General features: G+C 53.3%; 6 protein-coding genes across 6 annotated transcripts; 3 read left to right on the top strand and 3 right to left on the bottom strand.

Moving 5' to 3' along the window:
• Window positions 1-547: 547 nt before the first annotated feature.
• Window positions 548-1,735, bottom strand: BDP55DRAFT_716518 (uncharacterized protein; the record flags this gene model as incomplete). The annotated part of the gene is made up of 4 exons (XM_060578343.1): window positions 548-745; window positions 821-1,003; window positions 1,060-1,351; window positions 1,428-1,735. The coding sequence occupies 4 exons, from the start codon at window positions 1,733-1,735 to the stop codon at window positions 548-550; spliced, it is 981 nt and encodes a 326-aa protein (XP_060428360.1).
• Window positions 1,736-2,723: 988 nt separating this feature from the next.
• Window positions 2,724-3,468, top strand: BDP55DRAFT_667402 (uncharacterized protein). Its single transcript, XM_060575167.1, has 4 exons — window positions 2,724-2,740; window positions 2,802-3,088; window positions 3,146-3,335; window positions 3,402-3,468. The coding sequence occupies exons 2-3, from the start codon at window positions 2,844-2,846 to the stop codon at window positions 3,330-3,332; spliced, it is 432 nt and encodes a 143-aa protein (XP_060428359.1). The 5' UTR covers window positions 2,724-2,740; window positions 2,802-2,843; the 3' UTR covers window positions 3,333-3,335; window positions 3,402-3,468.
• A 2,193-nt stretch (window positions 3,469-5,661) lies between these two features.
• Window positions 5,662-8,474, top strand: BDP55DRAFT_704939 (major facilitator superfamily transporter). The gene is made up of 7 exons (XM_060578016.1): window positions 5,662-6,146; window positions 6,200-6,236; window positions 6,299-6,646; window positions 6,707-7,282; window positions 7,348-7,539; window positions 7,599-7,864; window positions 7,926-8,474. Exons 1-7 carry the CDS (start codon window positions 5,823-5,825, stop codon window positions 8,103-8,105), a joined length of 1,923 nt encoding a protein of 640 aa, XP_060428358.1. The 5' UTR covers window positions 5,662-5,822; the 3' UTR covers window positions 8,106-8,474.
• Window positions 8,475-8,589: 115 nt separating this feature from the next.
• On the top strand, window positions 8,590-9,998 carry BDP55DRAFT_612438 (uncharacterized protein; the record flags this gene model as incomplete). The annotated part of the gene is made up of 2 exons (XM_060571206.1): window positions 8,590-9,222; window positions 9,334-9,998. Exons 1-2 carry the CDS (start codon window positions 8,892-8,894, stop codon window positions 9,996-9,998), a joined length of 996 nt encoding a protein of 331 aa, XP_060428357.1. The 5' UTR covers window positions 8,590-8,891.
• A 291-nt stretch (window positions 9,999-10,289) lies between these two features.
• Window positions 10,290-11,334, bottom strand: BDP55DRAFT_554596 (uncharacterized protein; the record flags this gene model as incomplete). Its single annotated transcript, XM_060569403.1, has 2 exons — window positions 10,290-10,906; window positions 10,986-11,334. 2 exons carry the CDS (start codon window positions 11,332-11,334, stop codon window positions 10,290-10,292), a joined length of 966 nt encoding a protein of 321 aa, XP_060428356.1.
• A 510-nt stretch (window positions 11,335-11,844) lies between these two features.
• BDP55DRAFT_554633 (DNA-directed RNA polymerase III subunit RPC2) lies at window positions 11,845-15,357 on the bottom strand (the record flags this gene model as incomplete). Its single annotated transcript, XM_060569410.1, has 2 exons — window positions 11,845-15,064; window positions 15,122-15,357. 2 exons carry the CDS (start codon window positions 15,355-15,357, stop codon window positions 11,845-11,847), a joined length of 3,456 nt encoding a protein of 1,151 aa, XP_060428355.1.
• Window positions 15,358-19,052: the final 3,695 nt, after the last annotated feature.

Raw genomic sequence — 19,052 nt, 5'->3', positions numbered from 1 at the left:
CCTCACTATTTCCGTACTGTTCTTGCTTCGTGTAAGCAAAGTCTCATTTCCTCTTTGATTGCCCTCTCCCTCTCTCCAAGTTGCAGAAGTGTGATAATGTCCACACATAAGACTTCGCGGCTCAGAAGTGTCAATGATACAGTCTCTCAAATTCATCGCCGTACATCCAAATCTACTGAGGGGTTCAGGCACCCGCATACAAATTGGAAATTGATACACGAGGTAGATTATTATAGCAACTATATCCAAGTGTTGGAATCCTAAATACTGAAGTGAAAAAACCAGCCTCCATTTCCACCGCATATTCCCGATACTACGGTCTCTTTCCCATATGTACCATAAGCATATACAACCCCAAGTCCGTCATGAGGCTCAAATTCGTAACCCAAACTCTGCCCCCCCATCTCATATTAAGGAGCGCATCTTCGGCGACCGGATACTTCAAGATGAGCCCGCTCGCGGTCATCGCAAACTCCCGAGGGCAGGGTAGCTATTACACCCACCAGCATCACCGCCACAACTATATCGATTTGGCACTGCCCAAAATCTAGTAGTTGTTGGGGCAGCGAATCATCTGGTTGGAAGCGGTCACACGGCCACCGCATCCGTGGTAGCCCATGGAGTAGCACAGTCCGTGGGCGTTGGCACCGCCGGCATCCGTGGCGGTGTGGACGGCATGGACCTCGTAGGGTGTGACGGTGGGGGCCTTGCAGGCTCTCTTGGAGTTGGCGTCGATGTACTGGGTCTATATTCCAAAAGTCTCTTGTCAGCGCACAATCCCTCCATCTAAGCTGTGGGATATTTGGTGGTTTAAACGTACGACAATAACGCCCTTGTCGACACTGAAATGGGGTCTTTCCCACAGGAAGCAGACGTTGAAGGCGCCGCAGGTGCCGGCGTAGCTGATACCGGTGGTGACACTGTCGGGAGTGTGGCCGATGCTGAGGCCGAAGGTGCTGAGGAAGGTAGAGGCAGCCTTGGTCCAAGTGTTCTTTCCACCAAACTAAAATACTTGGGTTAACCTCACGAACCTTTCGAACATGGAAGGAAAAGGCTTACTATAGGAATACCAGCGGTACCTGAGATGCTGACGCCAGAGGTGTGGGTGACGGAGACGGTCTTGGTGATGGAGCCGACACCGCACTGGGGGTCCGAGACGTAGTGGTAGTTCCCGTAGACGTTGTTGTTGAAGGACTGTCTCACGCCGCGGTAGACATAGTTGGTGCAGCTGCTGGAGCATCGCAGCCTGTCGTCGTAGAAGCACATGTCCGGGAAGGCTCTCTTGCTGACATGGCTGGCGGGGACGTGAATGTCCGCGTCAGGGTTGCTGGCGAGGGCGACCATGGAGGCTCTGCGGTGCAATGTTAGTGGAAAATTCCAGCCATCATGAGAGATACCATGATGAGTGGTACAGAGGAGTCACGTACTGGTAAGCCTTGACTTCGTCATCCGTAGGGACGAACTTGCCCTCCGAGTCAAAGTACTCGGGCAGGCTCATGTAGTGCTCCTTGAACTGCTCCGTGGTGAGGGCCGAGATGTTGAAGTCCTGGTAGGTCAACGTCTTGCCGTCGACCTCAACCTGCTTGTCCATCATGGGGAGTCCCTCGTAGAGAGCCGAGTCGGGCGTCCATTTGTTGTAGTCAAAGGCCTCCTCGGGCTTGTAGGTCGGCAGGTCGGCCGCGTCCCTCTCGAGCAGGGATGACATGCCCTCCAGGGACGACGCCGACGAGTCCATGCGGCGACCACGCCACCGTGCACCTGGCCGAGGGCCAACGCCAGAGAGAGTAGACGAAGCATGTTTAGAAGCTTGAAGGTTATTCCTTTGGAGAAAAAAAAGAAAGTATGGCTTGAAAGGATTGTGCTTGGTCTGTGAGGACTGAAAGAATGCGGAGAGAGAGCGAACCGGAGTGAGCGATGCTTGGCAGAAAAGCTTGTCGTTAAGCATGAAGCTCTGTCGTTTATTATATCTTTTTTTGCCCCCCCCTCAGCTTGAATCCCCCTCCATCATCGTGGACCCCCTCAACTCCTCAACCTCCTCGTTTATCCATCCCACTTCGCCCGCTTTCTCTCGCTCTCGGAACTTGCCTGCCGCCAAATCATGAGGTCTCTCGAGGACTCAAGATAACGAATATTAACGAGTATCCTCACATGAGTTGCTCTGACTCGGAATTGAGTTTGGATTTCTACTGCTAGCAAGCTGCGCAGCGCCGCAGGTGACCTTGTTGAAATGAGGAATTGAGGATCGCAGAAGCACATACCAGCTTTGAACCGGCCGACTATTTCCCGCGAGCATGTTTAGAGTTTCTAGAAGCTCAGACAAAAGCTCTGACGACTTCGTATAATTACGATATTTGCCCAAACACTGACTCGCACATATTAACTTATCATGCTAGCCTGAGCTTCTAGTCTAGAAACCATCAAACTTCACCAGGGTCTTGGCAAGTGTATTCCGATCTGTACCTGTTCTGGAGTTAACTTTGCTCGAGGTTGCTCCAGATTGCTCGAGTCAGACTTATCAAGACACGGTTAAGTTTCAACGAGAAATAATATCAGCACGTAAAGTGCATCAATATCGAACATAGGCTAGACTAAGTCGTGGAAATTATGTGAGATAATGGCATTCCCCGAGATATGGTGTCTTGAAGCCGTCACCCAATCGCTGGATCGTGGATTTCCAAGCCGAGCCCGGGGTATTTTGAGATATATACCACGGGTCCAAATCTCGCCAAGACAGTCCAAAGTACCAACATCACCACCTCTATTTCAATCACATACTTTTTTTTTTGACTTACACTCTTTAGTCAACAACTACCTTCTCTCTTATACACACACACACACACAAGATGGTTTCCCTGTCTCTTCTCGCACCTTCCAAGGTCGCCTCGGCGCTGGTCCTCGCCCTCGGACTGGCTGACATCTGCAATGCGGCGGTCCAGTGCGACATCATCACGAGCTCAAACTGCGGCAAGGCCAAGCACCACATGGGCCACAAGCTGCCCACCAATGTCGGCGGGACATACTACGTGGACGGCTTCCACGGCGGTGTCATGAACGCAAAGTTCCAGTCCATGACCAACTCCGTCCCTGGGTGAGTCTCCCATTGTCTCAGCGGAGCAAAGTGTGCTTTACTGACTAGGCGAGTTAGCAACTCCCAATACGTCGACCTGACGTACAATTTCAACCTTGGCAACTTTGACCAGGCCTACTGGATTCTTCTCCCCACGTCGTTTGGCGGCGCCAACGAGTGCTTCGCGGTCTACAAGAACTGCGATGTCACAATCCGGTTCTGGGACAAGAAAGACCCGCTTCCCAACTGGTACACCCTGGCATAAATCGATCCGGGTAGAAGGTGATGTGCTTGAGTCTGTAGCTTCGAAGCCATCGCCGTCGTTCAACTTTGGACGAAGAAGGCGGTTGCATTGGAAGTGGGCTGGCCTGGTTTTGTCGATCTAGGTGACTTTGGGGTGGAGAGGAGGCTCACGTAGGGCTGCTGTAGTATACTGCTGTAGTATACTGCGACGTAAATAATAATACCACAATGTGCATAACAAGTCAAAAGAAAGACTCAATATCCCGGGGCTTGAAGTGAGAGTGTGATGCTTGACGACCCCAATGACCCAAGCCACGAGGCCACCAGATGGAAACCCCAAAGACGCACAGCTATCACGTCATGCATCTCACTGTAATGCGTACGTAACAACAACTTGTCGGTGGGCGTTGGTTTGTGGGGTTTGCTTGAAGGTATTAGTGAAGAGATTTAGTTCGATCAGTGATCACATTAATTGTCCGGTCTTGACCCCAAAGAAAGGCAGAAGAGGTACATCGCAAAGCGCAACAGACACACGACGGCCCGGCATTCTGAAATGTGAAAATGTAAAAAAGAAAGCTTCGTGTGCGTGTTCAGTGGGCCTCGTCTAAAGTCTGGTCTGAAGGGAGGGAGAGGGGTTAAGCTTATGGCGAAGCAAAAAAAATGTGACCAGAATGACCACACCACACCGACTCCAGACGAACTGCGCGTGGCAGTGGCATGGCATAGACTTTTTGGATCGTGCCCGCCCGGCGCCCACTGCCCCGTGCCTCTTGCTTTTGTGCCCGGTGCCGTTTTTGCCGCCCGCCCGCCGGCAAGACTAAGAGAGAGAGAGGAGGAAGGGTTTCTACTTTTGACGAAAGAAAGAAGTTGGCGTGGGAAGCTTTCGAGGAGGCTGATTGCGGGGTCCACTTGGTTCGGGGAGTCGCTCGAACAGCCGGAAATTAGGCACGAGGTTGAGGTTTCTCCACTCCGTGACAATCACGTTGGAGGTTGCCCGTTGCTCCAGCGTGCCTGTGCCCGTATGGGTCTGTATTCCACCGTGTCTGTCAGTTCGTCCAATCTCAGGAAAACAAGTACGGAATACGGATCGGCACCAGGGATGCTCCGTATAAACGGGCTCACACTCAGCGCAACAAGCATTTGCCAACACGGAGCCATCCGGTCGCCAAGTATCTGATGCCGTCTCGTGTGGGCTATCAAAAGTAGGCTCACGGTGAATGCTTTTTCTTTCTTTCTTTTTTTTTTTCTCCTTTTTCTTGATGCACTCAGCGCCATCACAAAGAGGAAATCGATTCGACGCTTGCTGAGATTCAGAACTCTGCGTCGTGGCTCTCTCGTGCCGGATTCCGAATGACTGCATAATAAGCCCTTTGGTGCTGACAGGCGCAGTCCTTTTTAGGGTTGTTTTTTTTTTTCTCTCTTAAACCCTTTTGGGAAGTCGATTCGAGCGGCACGGTGGTTATCAGGGAATGGCCGAGGATGACATCCTGCAGACATCTCATTGTTTCTCCATGCAACGCGAATGCGACTAGTCGCGATTTGGTTGAATGCACGAGCTGAAGGTGGGAAGAAGTAGAAATTCGTAAGATTGATCCAGAGGAGATCCAGAGGATTGGAACCATCTCCACATCCCCCCTCGCAAGCTCGCACTCGTCTAACTCTTGGCTTTCCCTCTTGTGGATACGTGCATGTTGTACGGAGTCTCCGTACTCCGTAATCCATCTTATCCATTGGCCGAATCCCATCGATAGGGCTGTCTTGGGCCCTTGGCCTGCCTTGGCCCGCCTTGGCAAGAGCTTGTCCTCCTCTCCCGCCATGCCGCGTGCTGCCATCTTCCAACGACACTCTTCATGGCCCTTCATCCTTAGTCTCATACGTGTACAACGGGAACGATGAGCCACACCCATTCCTCCAGTATGATCGCAAAGGCGCCAATCATCGACTACCGTACGTGCTTAGATAGTCGTCGTCCTCCTCCAAGGGCTGTGCATTATGGCGTCTACCGGTTTTCGTTCCCTGCGGGTGATGTGTGGGCCATGAAGCCCTTCCTTCATCTATCTCCGTGCTTCTGCTGCGAATGAGGGAACATCTCGGCGAGCGCTTCGACAAGATCCACCGGCTGCCTCCATCGATGTCTGCATCCGCACTCGTCTAGACCAGTTGTGTGCTCGTCTTACTGGGCCTCCACACAAGCCCATTCCGTTCTGTCTGTTCTGTATTAGCCACTGTCTCAGGCTGAACTACCCATCATGTATCTGAGTATCAAGTATACCGTCGTTAGCGAGGATTTATATATGACCCCTGGCCCCCTTGGATCGAGTTCAGAATAGAGTCAACATTCAATCACGCATATCCTTCTTACCCACCCCAGACCCATCAAGTTTCCAATCTGCCAGACACCCTCACAGACAGAACATAATCATCTATCTGCATAAGCAAGCAGAACCAGCCATAATTCCTCAATCGAAAGAGACGTAAAGAATCCATCCTACCCTTAAAAGACAACTTCGACATGGTCTTAATCTACTTTGGGAAGAAGGCTTACCGGGCCATGAAGGGCTCGGGCAAGACACAAACAAAACCAGCCACAAAGCCAGAGGGGACAGGAGCACCAGCAAGCGATGGCACGAGTTACCAAGACAAGAACGGCCAAACGCCATTGGAAAGGACTACAAGCACGCCGACAAGCACGCCGACTTGTAGTCACCAATTCAATTCGACCTCTGGACCCTGCCCGACATGCAAGTCTGAGCGCAAGGCACAATTACAGTACAGAGTCAAGCTCTTTGCTGGCCTCGTTCTCCCCTTTGTAGTCCAAGCCTTGGACGTAACAATCGTAAGCCGTTCTTGAGCCCCCCAAGATGCAACGCAGCTAACGAGATCTGCAAGGTCGCAAGTGCCTTGCCCTGGATTGCAGCCGACTTCCGTAAGCCCCCCCCTCCTATAAAGTCCCATCTCTCCCGCATCTGGTATCTAACAAGTACGCAGACGAGACTCGCCAGCTCAACTGGATCATCGCAGCCTTCAACCTCACATCGGCCGCCTTCATCCCCTTCTGGGGCCAGGTCGCCGACATCTTTGGACGCCACGTCTCGATACAGACCTGTTTGGTGCTGATGCTCGTCGGCAGCGCGCTGTGCACCGGCGCACCGACGGATGCCTTCCCCGTCCTCCTGCTCGGCCGCGGATTCCAAGGCTTGGCGTGTGCTGGTCTGAACGTCCTCGTCCGCATCGTCATCGCCGACAAGGTAACCTTGCGCGAGAACGCCAAGAACTGGGCAATCTTCTCCTTCTTGGGAGGTGTCTTGGGATGGGGGCTGGGTCCTGTATTGGGAGGTAAGCCAGGCTAAGGACCATACCTATCATCATCGATTTATAAGACTAATGGATTGTCAGGATACATCACGAGCGGTTCTTCCTGGAGATGGTGCTTCGGTATTAACCTGCCCATCGCCTTCGTCAGCATGTTCATCCTCTACTTCGTCCTTCGTTCCGAACTCCTCGGGCCGCAGCCCATCCCCCAGCTCGACGAGACAACCGAAACGGGCCGCCGCACAACATTCAAAAAGCGTCTCCAGACAATCGACGTCGGAGGCCAGCTCCTCTTCCTATTCGGCTTCGGTCTTATCGTCCTCGGCTTGACCTGGGCCGGCGCCACATACTCGTGGAGTAGCCCCGCCGTTCTCGTGACGCTTATCTTGGGTGTCGTTATCAGCATCCTTTTCGTCGTCTGGGAGTACCACATGTCCCCAGGCAAGGCCCTGGCCCGCCGCTTCCCGTGGCAAAAGGCCATGATCCCCTGGGAGTTGGTCCGCAATAGGGATATTGGCCTCTTGTTCTACACCTCTTTCGCGACGGGTATGGCCATGTACTCTGTGCTGTACTTTTGCAACATCTACTTCACAATGGTGAAGCTTTGGTCGGCGGACCAGTCTGGTGTGCAGCTGCTGTACTTTACCCCGGGCTTGGCAGGTGAGTTCTTTCTTCCCTGCATCATTTGTGAAGCCAAGAGTTCTGTTGACGAGTGAACTCTGCAGTTGGTGTCTACGCCTCGGCGTTCATGTGCAACGGCTGGCCGCGCAAGACGTTTCCCCCAATCTTTCTCGGTTCGATTCTCGAGATGGTCGGCATCGGCTTGCTGGCGTGGGCACTCTGGACAGAACACCTCCCTACCATATACGGGATGATGGCTCTCACCGGCGTCGGAACAGGTCTCCGTATCATGCCCGGTAAGGACCCTTCCCACTCATTCTGTGGTTTTGAGCGATGAGACTAATTTTTGGCCCAGTCCCTCTCCACGGCGTCGGCTACTTCCCCAAGAAGATCGCAGCCGTCATTTCTCTCATGGCAGTCGCGTACCCCTTTGGCGGAACGTTGGGCCTGACCATCATGACGACCGTGTTCAACAACGCCTCGGGCATCAGCGAGGACTCACCCCTGAGGGACTTTGAGGCCCTTAGCCGCCTGCCCGCCGCCACGCAGCAGCAGGTCACCCATGACGCCAAGATGGGTGTCGTCTGGGCATTTGTCGCCATCTGTCCCTTCATGGTCCTTGTAAGTCATTTCTCTAGGAGCATGCTTTGGTCCGCCATCAAGCTAACTCGATGTCTCTTAGTGCACGATATCGGCCTCATTCCTGGGCAACGTCTTCATTAGCAAGGTCGAGGAGGGCGAGAATGAGAGGCAAAACGAGATCTACGAGGGCGTCTACTTGATCAGCTATTTCCGCAAGCGAGGTACCGCCAAGAATGTTAGGAGAGAGCATTTGTCGGGCGGAGAGTCGAATTTGGAGTAGGTTGGAAGTGATTTGCGTGGGCTAAGTAGAAGGACTTTTAGTTAACTTTTTCTTTGGTTTTCTCAGGTTACAAGAGTTGATGATCTCGTCTAGGCGTAGTGATATTTGACAGGATAGCGTTGCTACATCAATTCAGCGGTCTCTAGTTATTTCTTTTTAAATAGGCTGATTTCAAAGGGAACAAGATTAAACCAATAGAGAATCACAGAAGTGTTGGGATGATGCACAGAGTTAAGATTCGTACCATGACACTGGGTAGTCATCGTCTCTGTGAATAAAGTCTACTCAATATATTCCACATCAATACCATCAACAGACTTGACGCCGGCCAGTGGCGAAGAGAAACAAGGAAAAAACCAAACAACCCTTCCTTTCCTTAAGAGAAAGAAAAAAAAAAACCTGGATCCGTCAAGTCTGGGTGCGGCGAATATCACTGTGATTCGCTGCGCAACGCCAAGGCGAGGTGGCCAAGTTGTCCCGATTAGGAAAGTGGGCTGTGTGTTTTGTGGTGCGGTCGCGAAGCTCCGGCGGCCGGACCGTCTCCGCAACCTCACCTCATCACACGTTCAGGATCGCCTCTCACCGTCTTTATGACAAAGGTGCTTCTAGTCGGCATTGGACGGTCACCTGTGAGACAGACTGCCTGAAAGCTCATTTCCTTGATTCACAGATCCCACTAGAGAGGGCCAACTCATCCCGCCAACTCCTTATCTCACATCTTCAAACCGACATCCAACACGACGCACATCAACCCGGATCTATCTCATCCTCCCCTCATCTCAAACAATGGACATCAATCAAGCTCCCGTACCAGACATCCCATCCAGCCCGCCTCCACCCTTACAGGACGAAGAAGCCCACCTGAAAGCACGCACCTCGGACTCCAAATTCTGGCTCGACTTCTCCCTCTTTGACGACGGCCTCGACGCCCGGCGCGCAGAGTCCCTCACAACCCTCTCGCACTTCCACCGCTTCCCGGACCTGCCACCAGAGATCCGCCTCAAGATATGGTCCTACCTCATCGCCCCCCGCGTCGTGACGGCCTGCTGCTTCGAGCGCGACGCGAGGCTGCCCGCCCGGCGTGAGGCGTTTGCGAAGCGCTCTCTCGCAGCACCAGGTGTCCCGTCCTCCTTTTCTTCTTCTTCTTCTTCTTCTTCTTCCGCCATCACAGCATCGGCAAGTAGCCCAACAGTAGGAGGAGGGGGAGGAGGAGGAGGAGGAGGAGGAGGAGGAGGAAACGAAGAAGCAGAGACAAAGACCAAAGACGACCAGGAGAAACTCGTCTTCAACCCAACATGCCCCCTCATCCTCCTCATCAGCCGCGAATCCCGCGCCCTCGGCCTAAAACACTACGAACTCGCCTTTGGCTGGCGCATCTCGGCCCTCCTCTCCGACACCCCCATCGCCCGCCCCCCGCGCGTCTGGTTCAACTTCCGCCTCGATGCCCTCTACCTCGCCGGCGAGCTCGAGGCCTACGACCAGTACGGCTTCAACAGCCCCATGGTGTACTTCTTGCGCAAAGAGGACACGAGGCGCGTGCGGCACGTCGCCTGCGCCTTCGAGGAGCTGCACTATCCCGAGCAGGAGTCGGATCAGATCTTTGGGTGTCTGTGGCACGTTGTCGATCGGTTCGCGGCCGCGAAGCGGTTGATGGTTGCTGTTACGCCCGGGGACGAGGAAGGGATGAAGGGGTGTCTTATGTTGAGTCCGGATAATATTATGCAAAAGATTTGGAACGGGTGGATTTTGGGGACGACGGTGACGAGTTCTAGTTTGGCGGATACGCAGATTCTGATGGTGCGGGAGGGTGATTTGGCGGATGTGATGGCGTGTCATGCTGAGGAGGACGAGGAGAAGAGTGGCAAGATGTCTGTTGCGAGGGTGGGCACCTAGGAGGAGCTCACTGGCACTGACATTGACACTCACACATACTTTTGCCCTTTACGCATTGGATGGAGTTTGGGAGATTGACGACTATGGATGGGATTTCTTTCTGAGATTGATGATACAGCTGTTGTACATATGAATAGAGGAGAGGGTTGCTAGCTATGCCGCCCACCTAATGATGAAATTGGTATGTTCCCAAACATCCAAAACGCCGTTTCCGTTGCGCCATTCGTCCGACTATCTACAACGCCACCATTCTGTGAAGCGACCTTTCGTGCAGTGATGAAAGATCCAGCTTCACTGCTTGCCCTTGTCGAGAGCCTCAAACGCAGGACTGGGATTCTCCCCCTGCCTCCGCATCCCGCCAAGGAGCCAATCCGTCAGCCCGACGACCTTGGCACCGACGCCCTTCTCCCAGTCACCGCCCTCTTGCACCGTTTCGATCGTATGGCTCAGTATCCTGCCCTCGGCATCAAACTGGAACACGAAGAGCCCCGTAAACGCATTGTCCCCGCCGTCTTCCGTCTTCGCGCCACCTCCTTCCGATGTTGCAGCGCCAGACGAAGGAGATCCCGCCGCACCGCCGACCCCTCCGCCACTCTTCTTGCCAGACGCGCACCACCTGACGACTAGCTGTTCCGGCACAGCGCCGGGATGCAACGGAGCAAAATGGAGGGGCTGCTTCGTCACGCGCTCCGAGACGATGGACAAGCGGACGTTCCCGACCAGCGGCATGCGGTTCCAGGCAATTGGCGAGGTCCAGAGGGCGGCAGTGTAGGCGACGCGGCCGGAGACGGTCGGGAGGTGCGGGTGCGTTGTCGGGAAGAGGTGGAGCGAGATGTTGGGGGCGAGGATCTCTTGCGGGAGCGGGGCTTGGAGGACCCGAGGTAGGTGGTCTTGGAGGATGCGAAGGGCTGTCCATTCGGAAGCTGTTAGTCCTAGTTGCGCAAGACGTTTTGAAGGAGTTCGTTTCCATTGGAAAGATACACGTACTTTTCCCCAAATTTGCATTGTTCTCGTCGCCTGGCTCCTTGCCGGGCCTGCCGCCGGTGGTGGAGAGGGTTGCGTTGGAAGGGTTGAAGTAGCGGTCCTGCGGCTCGACGTGCTTCTTTCTCGCATGCGCCAGGACGGACGGCGGGGGAGGAATTATCGTCTTTGTCGTCGTGACAGTACTAGACGCAGTAGCTGCGGCGACAGAAGCTACTGTCGCGGAGGGAATCGTGGTTGTCGCGCTGGTGGTGGAGGCATTCACAGCGGCGGCGCTGGACCACAGCTGCGAGGTCAGCGGCGACGTCGTAGCGGCCCGTAAGCCGGGCGAGGTAGCGAGGCGCAAGGTGGCCATGGATACTGGAGAGCGGCAGTCATAAATTAGAGGATGTCACGCAGAGAAAAAGAAAGCCTTGCACCGCTGGAAGTAGTAGGGGAGAAGGAAAGCACATAGAGGTGAAGGTGGGAAAAGGATGATGTCAGGAACAAGCGCGCTGCGGAGTAAGTGACGGATCAGAATTCGCAGGGGTGAAGCTCTAGCTTCGGAAATCCCATGGCTCAGGTACCTCAAGCCGGGGGTGCGGAGAAGGACCCGCACGCCCGGATTGGTCCCCACTTTGACATCGGCCCGGACGCAACCACGTTTAACTGCCATTCAGGATACATGGCACTTGACAAGCTTGGTAGGGTATGTCAAGAGATGCCCCAGGGAAGAGATCATCATATTGCTTGTGAATCCTCAATTGATATCTACGTTTCTCGTGTGCTATCTATGCTTTTAGACCCTACGCCGTCCTTGTCAAAACTCCAATATCCCGGGATTTGCGTGATACACTGTAGGTACTATACACGTCGCGCCATCTCATCATCTCGGATGAGGGAACTCGTCTGCGAGCTGCAGCCTCACGCCGACGTTCATACTGATAAGCTCCTGCACCAGAAGTTTGGCGGCGTAGGGCATCGTCATCTGTGTAACCTCCCTGGTGCTCTTGCACGTATGGCAGTAACCCTTGTAACCGAACAAACCGCACTGCTGGCAAATGTCGATCTGCGTTCCGTCGGAACTAATCATGAGACGCTCAAGCAGCAGCTGAGAGGCACCGTACGCAATTAAACAATCGCGCTCCATCTCACCCAGACGGAGACCACCGTCTCTGGAACGACCTTCTGTGGGTTGGCGAGTAAGAATGGCTCTGGGACCACGAGAACGAGAGTGCATCTTGTCTTGCACCATGTGCTTCAGGCGCTGATAGTAGATGGGGCCGTTGAAGATGTAAGCCTCTAGAGGCTCTCCAGTGATGCCTGAAGTGAAGTAGTCTTTGCCTTCCCATGAGAAACCGTGATCAACCAAAGCAGCGCTCATCTGTTCCAAGGGGTGGGAGCGGAAAGCGTCGCCAAAGCCGTAGTCTTTTCGTCCGTCCAAAACCGATGCCTTGCCAGTCAAGCATTCAAGCAGCTTGCCAACAGTCATACGAGACGGGAAACCGTGGGGGTTCATGATAATGTCGGGAACCAGGCCCGTATCAGAGAATGGCAGATCCTCCTGGTCGACAATAATTCCAACAACACCCTTTTGTCCGTGACGGGACGAAAACTTGTCACCAAGCTCTGGTCTTCTTGTTTGCCGTGTCTGAACTTTGACCACCATCGTTTCTCTCTCCGTATGTGATACCATCACCTTGTCGATGTACGCCGGGTCCGCAATTCTATACGAGATGGAAGAATCTCTGAATTCGCTTGGCCCACGATCCATGCCGATACCTGTCGATCCAGTATCGAGAGGAGTTTCCTTTTTGATCATGACCTCGCCCGAATTGACCTTGTAGCCCACAATAGCGAGACCATCGTCATCCAAGGCCTCGTGCTTGGTTGTCCTGCCATTTTCGTCGTTGACCGGATCACCGATGCGTTCGCGTCTACCGTTGGGGTACTTTTGCAGCTCAGCCGTGTACTTGCGGAATACTTGGCAGCGTCCGAAACCGCGATCACAAGATGCCTTGTTCAAGACTAAAGCGTCCTCAATATCGTAGCCAGAGTACGACATGACAATGACAGTCGCGTTCTGACCAGCTGGGAGTTTATCGTAGTTGACAAGCTGAATTGTCTTGGAGATGACCATCGGTCTTTGCGGATAGACAAGGGTGTAAAGTAGGGTATCGATACGATTGAATTGGTTGTATGCGATGGCGCCAATAGCTTGCTTACCCATGGCGCATTGATAGGTGTTTCGAGGAGATTGGTTGTGGTGAGGGAAGGGAATGAGGCCAGCGACTGCGCCAAGGACAGTGAAAGGCTCGATTTCCATGTGTGTAGTAAGAGGGGTAACATCCTTCTCGTAGAGAGCAACGAGAGTGTCGTTCTCCTCGTTGACGTCGAGATACTCGACAATGCCATGAGTCAAAAAGTCGTCGAACGTAGCCTTACCCAGTTGCAAGAGTCTCAAGTGTTCCTCCTTGAGCTTGGGCTTGCCGTTCTTGACAATGATGTAAGGTCGGCAAATGCGTCCTTCGTCAGTGGCAATGTGAACTGCGTTGAAGTGATTGTTGATGTGAATGCTGACGAAGGGAGAAATCCAGCCGCGCCTTCTCATTGTTCTGAACTTGCCCGCGAATCGCTTAGGGTATCTGGTCAATGCGAAGGGAGTTCCGTTGATGTGGATGACGTATGAAGTCTCGCGGTGCATTTCGCCGCCTGAGAAGTTTCGGATGGGTTCTACACCGGCGTCCAGTGTGAAGACCCATCGCTTGACCGGCGCCTCCTCGACGTTGGTTGTAATATGGGTCATGAGAGCCAAGTTCTTGACCAAACCACAGGCTTCACCTTCGGGTGTATCTGAAGTGCAAAGCATACCCCATTGTGAAGGTTGAAGAGCACGAGGACCACTGACTTTGCGGGTCTTTTCAAACTGCGAGCTGATTCGAGTCATCATGCCGAGAGCACTGATGTAGCTAAGCCGGCTGAGAACATGGGTTACACCGGCTCGATTCATATTGAAACGCTTGACAGTCCAGTTTCCTGTCTGGATAGCTCGATTGATGCCCTGACCGATCATATTGGCGTGATTGCTAATCATGTTGACGGCATCGAGGGGAACAGCTCGGTTGTCCTTCTTGAGAACCTTGTCGATACTGCTCTTGACATTGCCGCAAAATTGCTTGAACAAATCCTCAAAAAGAAGAGAGAGAAGTTGTCCAGCCAACTCGAGTCGCTTGTTTCCAACAAAGTCACGGTCATCAACGAGACTCGGGTCGGCTTGCGCCATCAGGACGCGCCGCGTCATGAAAGCCACATAGACGGCCTTGGGATAGAAGTCCAAGCCCTCGATAGGGACGTGGGCAATGATGAGGTTCGCCAAGGCGTCAAGAGCTTCTTCAACGTGGTTTCTTCGAACTTGCGCGGCGAAGGGGATCCTACTTTTGCCCATCTTTACTCTGGCGCCGATATACTCCAAAGCTTGCTGTTGCGTATAGACACCGACCTTCGTAGCTTCTTCGAATTGAATGAGGAATTCATCTTGATATTTTCCGTTGTCGCCGGCAACGAGTTGCATGATCTCGTAATCTGACAGGCCTCCCAACGCCTTCAGGATGATGACAATCGGGATGCCTTCCACCAAAATGTTGGCAGTAAGAAGAATTCGGTCCTTCTTGAGCGTCACATACGTCTTGGACTTGCGCTCGTGAGTCGAACTGGTAACTGAAGCTGTGATGACGCTGTTCTTCTCGTCGGCTTCGACAATGACACGGTTCTTGCTGAGTTGTTCCTGAATGAGAATGACCTTCTCGGTGCCATTGATGATGAAGTAACCGCCGGGATCGAGAGGACACTCATTCATGCGCGACATCTCTGCGTTGTTGGCGCCACCAAGTCTGCAGATGGAGCTCTTCAACATGACGGGAAGGCGCCCAAGTGGGACATTCTTCCGCACAATCTTGGATTTGTCGCGAATGTAGGCAATGTCAACCATGATGGGTGCGGCGTAGGTCATGTCGCGCAAACGACACTCCATTGGTGAAACCTCATTCTGAGCCCTGATGTCGTTGAAGTCGACGCGACTAGGTCGCTCAACTCTGATATCAGTGAACCTAGCGGGGCGTTAGACTAATTCATGCAAAAAAACAATGCAGGGAATGGCGGCATACTCAAGCCAGAATGAACTGTTCACATCGCTTCGAACAATGCGGTTGGCGCGGACAATTTCCTTGATTTCATTCTCGACGAAGAAATTGTACGAGTCGATGTGCTGTTTGACAAGACCCTTGACCTTGAGAAAGGCAGGTAAGAGCTGGAATTTGTCCTCCTTGGTCGAGATAGGATCTGTTAGCTTCTTTCCGTTGTAAAAGGGCTCCAAAAGAGCCTCGAAGCCGTCGTCCTGCATGATGGTCACCGTGTTCCGCCTGCAATCATCATGTGTCGGGATTTGCGGCAACGCGGAAGGAGGGTCTACCGCAGAATTTTGAGAAGTAGGCGGTCGAGTCACATCGCGAGTTTGAGGTATGTGGTGGGCAACAGAAAAGTTTGGCCCCGCGGTGCCGGGTGCTGGCAGCAGCCCCACCTTTGCGCAACCGACGGGTGTCACTGGTATGTAGTTCAGTGTCTTAGTAAGCATGGTGAACTTGGGACGGCGACGACCAGGCTAGCGGAGCACACCTGGCACACCTGGCACACCTGGATTGACCTCGGTGAGCCACGCCGAGCTGTGTCAGCCCGCCTTGCAGCAGCACGAGGTGCTCTGCCGTGCGTTGTCCACCTTGCCCTACCTACTTTATTGCTTACTTGATTATCCGTACCTTGAATGCCTTAAGGTTAGGAGACAGGCCACAGTTCATCCCAACCTGCTGACGGACCTACCTAGTTTCTGGACTAAGGTAGTTGACGGTGCACATTCGATTCGGGCACCCACATGGTAAAGACACCTAAGTTTGCAAAGACTACTCTGAACTCATCATCGGGAAAGAGTTTATCATGTGGCATGATGGTATCGGTGCAACTTATCGAGTTTACGGCTGATCAGGTCGTGGTCATTCCATCTGTGGGTTCAATCTCTGTTAGACTCTGCGTTGACGGGTGCCCAAAACCAGGGCTTTGGGCCCGCCTCGTACGTTGTGCAGCACAGTCAATGTCAGGGACCATTTACACGCATACTCAACGACCCGTACTTCCAATGCTTGTCCCATCGTCAAAGGAAGTGGATAACAGAACAAAAGCAACTCACTCAGCACTGCCATGTTGATACACCAATCGGTATACCAATGGAGTAGCACCGCGCCTGGCTGGTTCCAGTATTTGATACTCCGTATGCAAGTGTGAATCCAAACGCGACTGCAAGATTTAGGACCAATGCCGCGACTGCCTCCAAGGTCCAAAGCCAAGTTGACCAGGGATTCCGGACACTTTCCTCAACTGGTTGACGAGTGGGGGTTTCCGCCGTTCCAGGTCACCACTTTAGGCTGTGGGAACTTGGGAAGCCACGCCTGAGCAAGGGAGAGGAGAGCAGCCAGGGCCTGCGGGTGCCTTGTCGTCTGCTGCGGCCCCGCCCCTTCACCATCTTTTCTCTCTACCTCATACTTTACCCCTCTTCGCGACAGACAAAAGCCTCTTTTCCAACGGCCAACCTAGGTCTCTGGAGTCTTGGGATACGACTGCTTGACTTTTACACTCCTAAGCCCAGGAGCAAGCTGGAATTGGATTGCTTCGTCAATCTGCTCTGCAACATCCCATTCTGATATTATTCAGATGAGAAGCAGTTCACGACACTAGTACTTACATGAACGTCGCTAGAGCCTAGGGTTGCTTCTAGGGTTTCCGACTACAAGTCTTTCGCTGCTCATATCCATTTTAACTTTACGGTCTTGTTCTGTCGTCACACCTGCATGGGATCAGAGTCCTCCCCGCAGGGTATCCCTTTGCACGACCCGCAGCTGGTGATGCAGGCGGCGGCGGCGGCGTCTGCATGTTGCGTTGGCAGAGGATATACTGTGGCAAGCCAAGTCGCATCCCATCAACTGCAATTGCCCCTCTTCGACTCCAGATGTCGGACCCCGATCGGTTAGGTGGTGAAGCTGCCCCGCGATACAACGAGACGGATACACCTAGCAACACGTCCACCCAGCTGGAGAGCTACAATGGTCGCAACTTCCAAGGGCACAATAGTCAAAAACGCAAAGCTAGTATTGACTCTCCCATTGCCGCTTTTCACAACCTCCTGAAACCGTTCTCTGCGGCGGAGCTTAGGCTTTGCCACCGTTACTGTTGGCATGGGAACACACAAAGACGTTGAACCTCCAAGCAAAGGGCGAAGTTTGTCACCTATGATGCAAGAGGTCAACCCCGCGAGTCACGACCTACGGCCCCGAAGATTGCGGCCGATCGAGGGTCCAACCACTCTGTTATCGGAGAACCCCTCCTCCTACTGGGGTATCGCAACACAGAGGAGCCACAGCCAAGGGCTTTGCCGCCTTTGCCTGATGGGACCTTTCATCGACGACATGGGCCCAGTGCCAGAATGGCAATCGAGAAAAGGGGTGGCGAGGGAATATCCGAACTAGTTGATCGTCGAGCCGACTTCCCTCGGGGTAGCGCAGAATATGCTAAATGGAAGACCATTCAGGATTCTAGCCCGTCTTCTGTCTACCAGGATCCGTCAACAAGCATCCTGCAACTGACATGGGACGACAGTCAGAGTCAGAACGTCTTCTGCCATCCTCAAACCTCCCCCGCCGCCAAGGTACAAAGCCGATACCTGTTGAAGCCTCCTTAAGGCACCATCTGACAAGTCACTGTGGCCCCGAGCCTGGAGTTTTTGTTACACTCTACGCCAATGCCGCCGTCCACGCCTACGGAGTACTTTGTCGCAGACTCGCAGATAGTCCACTCAATGCGGGCCTTAAAAGTCGGTGTAGAACCGAGCCGCTAGAAGCTTGCGACAGCCCATGCTTGCCGCCCAACAATTCAGTTTTCCTAATTGCTATTTTCGCGATTTTCAAGCCAGGACGGGCCATTCCATGCCTCTTGGGAAACCATCTAGCCGCATTATGACGAAGCACTGGAGCCTCTACCCCGAGCATGGATCCTCGCAAACCACCCGGCGGCTGGAAGGTGGGAAGATGCAAGTCACTTCGAGACCCTCGCCAGCCCATCAGCAACGGTTCAAGATGCGGCGCCAATAGGACAAGGCCTACCACTCAAGTGCTGCGTCGCTGTGCCCGAATCGCGGGGCACACACATCACGCATGTTTCTGAACTGTGCGTTCTCGTCAAAACTGTGCTGAGGATGAGGCTGGAAGCTACTCGGACACCTGGCTCGTCTCCTCGTTCGTCTCCTCACCTCACCTGCAGGGACGGACGGCCTCGACAACCGTACCCAAGCCGCAGCCCTAACAGCCACGCACATGTTGGCTCTTTTTAGGCGAATTGATATGCATCCTGTATGAAGCTGCAAGGCATTCACTCGCTTGTGTGTTCGAAATCTTGAGGAGTCAGAATGCATGGTCTCCTCTCCACACTAATGTTTCCTCGTCTTGTTGTGCAAATACATACTGACAAGCCACGGGAGTTTCGCGCGCCGTCTAGCCTGGCCAGTCTTAGCTGGAGACCCTCAGTTCGGGAAGACCCTGTCTCCCCGCCAGCGGCTTGCAAAGAAAAAAAGAAAAAAAGATATTGTGGAACTCTTCGGAGCGACAGAATGACAGGGTCAGGATGGACCTGTTACTCAGAATCGAGCAATCTTCCGAGGTCCCGTTCAGCGATTCACCGACGTAAGGTTGCAATCCATTTTTCATCGACTGGTGTGCTGTATGCATTTGCACGTTGGAAGCGTCACAAAACTCAGCAATTTCAAGGAAAGCTGTTGTTGCAGGGTGGGCTAATGAGGGCAGAGACCGGTACTTGTCTCAAGATGGATCTCACAGTAACATATCCATTGGTACGAATAGGAACTATACACAGGAGCAGCGTCATTTGATCGTTCCGAGCCTAGAGATAGAGGGTTCGATATCTACTGATCAGAATCGCAAGTTGCTTCTGACGACGTACGCAGGCTGCTTTACTCGGTGTCAACGACGACCAGAGCTC

The sequence above is a fragment of the Colletotrichum godetiae genome (genome assembly GCF_030913485.1).
Source record: "Colletotrichum godetiae strain CBS 193.32 chromosome Unknown BDP55scaffold_26, whole genome shotgun sequence".
Lineage (NCBI taxonomy): Eukaryota > Fungi > Ascomycota > Sordariomycetes > Glomerellales > Glomerellaceae > Colletotrichum > Colletotrichum godetiae.
The sequence above is the reverse complement of the archived record's forward strand: the minus strand, read 5'-3'. Positions and strand labels throughout refer to the sequence as shown.